Raw genomic sequence first — 3,680 nt, 5'->3', positions numbered from 1 at the left:
TTTTGATACATTGCTAAATGTTCAAACTTATGATACATTACTAAATGTTCAAAACTTTGATACATTACTAAATGTTCAAACTTATGATACATTAATAGATGTTTAAACTTTTGATATGTTACTGAATGTTCAAACTTATTGATATATTAATGAACTTTCAGAATTATTATATACTAATGAATTTTCAAACATATGATATATTAATGAATGTTTAGTCGGAAAGAAAATATTTTTTTAAATACTCGTTACAGTGCATGCAAATCCCATAAAATGCAAGATAAAAAAACTATTCTTGTCATCATATACGTATGCACCAGCGAGTATTTGGTTATATAATTTTTAACTGAGAATTTTCAACTACAATTCACACAACTAGGCTCTGTAAAATATTTTAGTTACATGTCACTATTTTAATCGTCACGTGTAATTACAATAAGAAGGAAATAAAAAAGTAAAACATTATCGAGATATTTTAATTTCATTATATATTTTCTTGGGATAAGAGATATAAGTTGGTATATAAGGTGTTTGTAGTGAACAGATTATGTTTACCGATTTGTCTGGTTACACAAAACATACACTATTTAACATTTTTCTTCCCCTATTATCATTGACATACTTAAAATAAATTCTAAAAAGAAGTGTTTGATTTATACACAAGATCAATGAAAAACCTTTCATGAAGAGTAAATACAAGGTGTCACTAAATAATGCACCAATGATACTCTTAAAATCTGTCTTTACAACTATTTTATATTTAATTCATCTCATAAGATAAGTGCACAAAGACGGACAGAAACAATGAATTTTACCAAGATTTTGTTAATCTGTTAAAACATCATTTCCAGATTTGTTGTTGTGTTTTTTTTGGGGGGGGGAGCTAAGTAATTTTATTTATACCTATGATAGGTTCTCAGAGGTATAATAGAAGAAAAACAACAACTCAAGCTGTAATCGACACTAAGGTCTTTTGTCTTAAACATTAAATTTACCAAATATTATGGGTGAAATCAGATCTGACATGCTAATGTAAAATGTAGTATATAATACATCAATGTAAAGTTGTCAAGAAATTTGTATACTGTTTGAAGTATTCATGTTTTTCTTTTAAACATACAGATGATTTTTAGAAAGATCGTCATTAATACCTTGAAGTGATTCTTGTGTGACTTACCAAAAACAATATTAAGTGTTGAAGCTTGTTTACAGAAAGTTAACTTTCCTCAACCTCATTTTCCAGGTGAAACTCCATGAAAAAGATGGAGAATCAAGGAGTAAACTGTTAGAAAATGTGCTGTCTTGTATTTGTGAATGCTTCCTCTGTAGTGAAGGAGCTGCTCGTGCCAACAGTACCAGAGGGTTTTCAGAAGAATCCCTTAAAGAAGCTGAGCACCCCAACAGTACCACAGAACTTTCACACGCACTTTACCCTAACAAAGTTCGTCAGTTCTCCAACAGCGAATCTAAAGTCTGGGACTGAGATTGTGATCTTATTATCCTCATTGCTTAAAAGAGATAACGAAGTCTAAATCAATTAATACATAAAAATCTACATTACGGAAATAATTTATTTAATCTTTTCAATTTTTACTTATTTAAGTTTTTATTACTTTACAATTGGATAGTGTTAACGAAATATCTACCCCATTTAGATACCTTACTTCTTTCAAATCTAATCACGGTTCATCGTTTCTTCTTACTACTCAATTAAACTAAACTTTTATTCAAAGCAGTTTTGTAATGGTTATAATGCTAGCGAAGAATTTAATGATATTTGACTGAACTGTTTAAAATATGCCTATTAAGTCACGTTTATAAAAGAATATATATTTAGAAGTGGGTCGAGAAAGCTGAATAAGTATAAGTGTTTTTATAAACTAAATTTACATCTAGGCTAAAAAAGGTTAATAAAAGTGTTTAATGTTAAGTAAAATGTTTTGAAAACGATATTCAGAGCTGGCTTAATAAAATGTGTATTGAGAAGTAAAATGTTTTAAAACTATATTTAGAACTAGGTGAGGAAAGTTGAATAAAATCATGTATTATTAAGTATAATACTTTTAAAACCACATTTATAGTTAGATTAACAAAGTTTAAATATGTGTGTACTTTTTGTAAAAGCTATATTTTGAGCTGGGTTAACAAAAGGTTTTTATAGATAGTATAATGTTTTTAAAATATCCATCTTTTACAGATGAGCAACACAGACTATGAGACCAGTAGTCGTCAGACTTCACAGCAATACATTAATAAAACAGATGAAGATGATTGTCATCAGTACCGTAATTTACCCCCCGAGTTATACGAGACAATGAAGAATGATAAAAAACCTTTTACGTACACTCCGGGGGGCATTAATCTGTTAGAGATCAAGTCGCCTCGAATGGCTAAAAGGATTATTGCCAACCAACAAGATCCTGGTGTTGCTGTCAGACCTAAAACTCAGAAAGGGCCTTCTGCTGCTGTGATTCAGGCTGAGATCCACGCCTCAGAAAACCTCGTTTATTCTCAACCAGTAGTCACTCGGCAACCAGTGTTACCAGGAATTATAAACAATGAAATATACGCTCCAGGAAACCGCGTTTATTCTCAAGCAGTAGCTACTCGGCAACCAGTGTTACCAGGAATTATAAACAATGAAATATGCGCTCCAGGAAACCGCGTTTATTCTCAAGCAGTAGCTTCTCGGCAACCAGTGTTACCAGGAATTATAAACAATGAAATATACGCTCCAGGAAACCGCGTTTATTCTCAACCAGTAGCCACTCGGCAACCAGTGTTACCAGGAATTATAAACAATGAAATATACGCTCCAGGAAACCGCGTTTATTCTCAAGCAGTAGGTACTCGGCAACCAGTGTTACCAGGAGTGATAAACCAACATTCTATCTTGTTAAGTCCCAAAGTAACTCAGAGACGGAATGTGGATTTGTACTCTTCAGAGAACGCCGAAGGGTAGGAAGAAGATCTTCAGTTCCTCGCTCACATTTCACTAATCATCTTAAAGTATATTTTAATAGAAACAATTGGCATACTTAAGAAACGAGGTCAATTACTTTTGTGAAAGATGAAGCCGTCACTTGTAACATTTAGAACATTTCAATTATATGGTATCTTTAATTGGATTTTATTACATAACGTAAGTTATATCTTACATAATTATCTGGTAATCGCAGATAAAACATATATAACTTGTAAAGAAATTATTTTAACCACACTTCATGAAAAAAAAAAATCTGTCTTCGTGTATTCCAGTTTTTATCTAGCTAAGAACGGAAAGGACCCAAATCATGATATATACTACGAACCAAGAGGTGTCGCTCAACCCTGTTTCTTGTGTGTTGCTCAAAAACTTACAAGCACCGAAAAAACGGAAGACAAAAACGGTAAAATGTTTTCTATTTTCTGAAAATGATTTGTTTCTCCAGTCTAACTCCAAACTAAACTAAAATATATGTAAAATCCTTACAAGCTTACAATTAGAAAAAAAAGAGTGAAATTTTAAAATTATTCTATGCCTTATTTTGATAACTTATCAGATCTGCTGCCACTTGAGAGATTGTACTTCGTGTTTTTACGTCATCGACAATTCAAATATCGTTGATAGTTTTCGTTAACCTTTCCCATATTAAGGTATGCCTGAGTGTTGTTTTAGTGAGTATTAAAGTATGCCTGAGCGT

The 3,680-nt window shown here is 31.7% G+C and overlaps 1 protein-coding gene across 1 annotated transcript in view; it reads left to right on the top strand.

Moving 5' to 3' along the window:
* LOC111089691 overlaps positions 1 to 3,386 on the top strand; it is a gene marked incomplete at its 3' end in the record, with an annotated part of 7,795 nt that extends 4,409 nt beyond the window's left edge. Inside the window, exons 3-5 of the mRNA XM_022402624.1 lie at positions 1,241 to 1,468; positions 2,195 to 2,955; positions 3,256 to 3,386. Coding sequence (XP_022258332.1) covers positions 2,195 to 2,955; positions 3,256 to 3,386 — 892 coding nt within the window. The remainder of the gene's footprint in view (positions 1 to 1,240; positions 1,469 to 2,194; positions 2,956 to 3,255) is intronic.
* Positions 3,387 to 3,680: the final 294 nt, after the last annotated feature.

Source organism: Limulus polyphemus, unplaced genomic scaffold (assembly GCF_000517525.1).
Source record: "Limulus polyphemus unplaced genomic scaffold, Limulus_polyphemus-2.1.2 Scaffold7051, whole genome shotgun sequence".
In the NCBI taxonomy this organism is placed as follows: domain Eukaryota; kingdom Metazoa; phylum Arthropoda; class Merostomata; order Xiphosura; family Limulidae; genus Limulus; species Limulus polyphemus.
The sequence above is the reverse complement of the archived record's forward strand: the minus strand, read 5'-3'. Positions and strand labels throughout refer to the sequence as shown.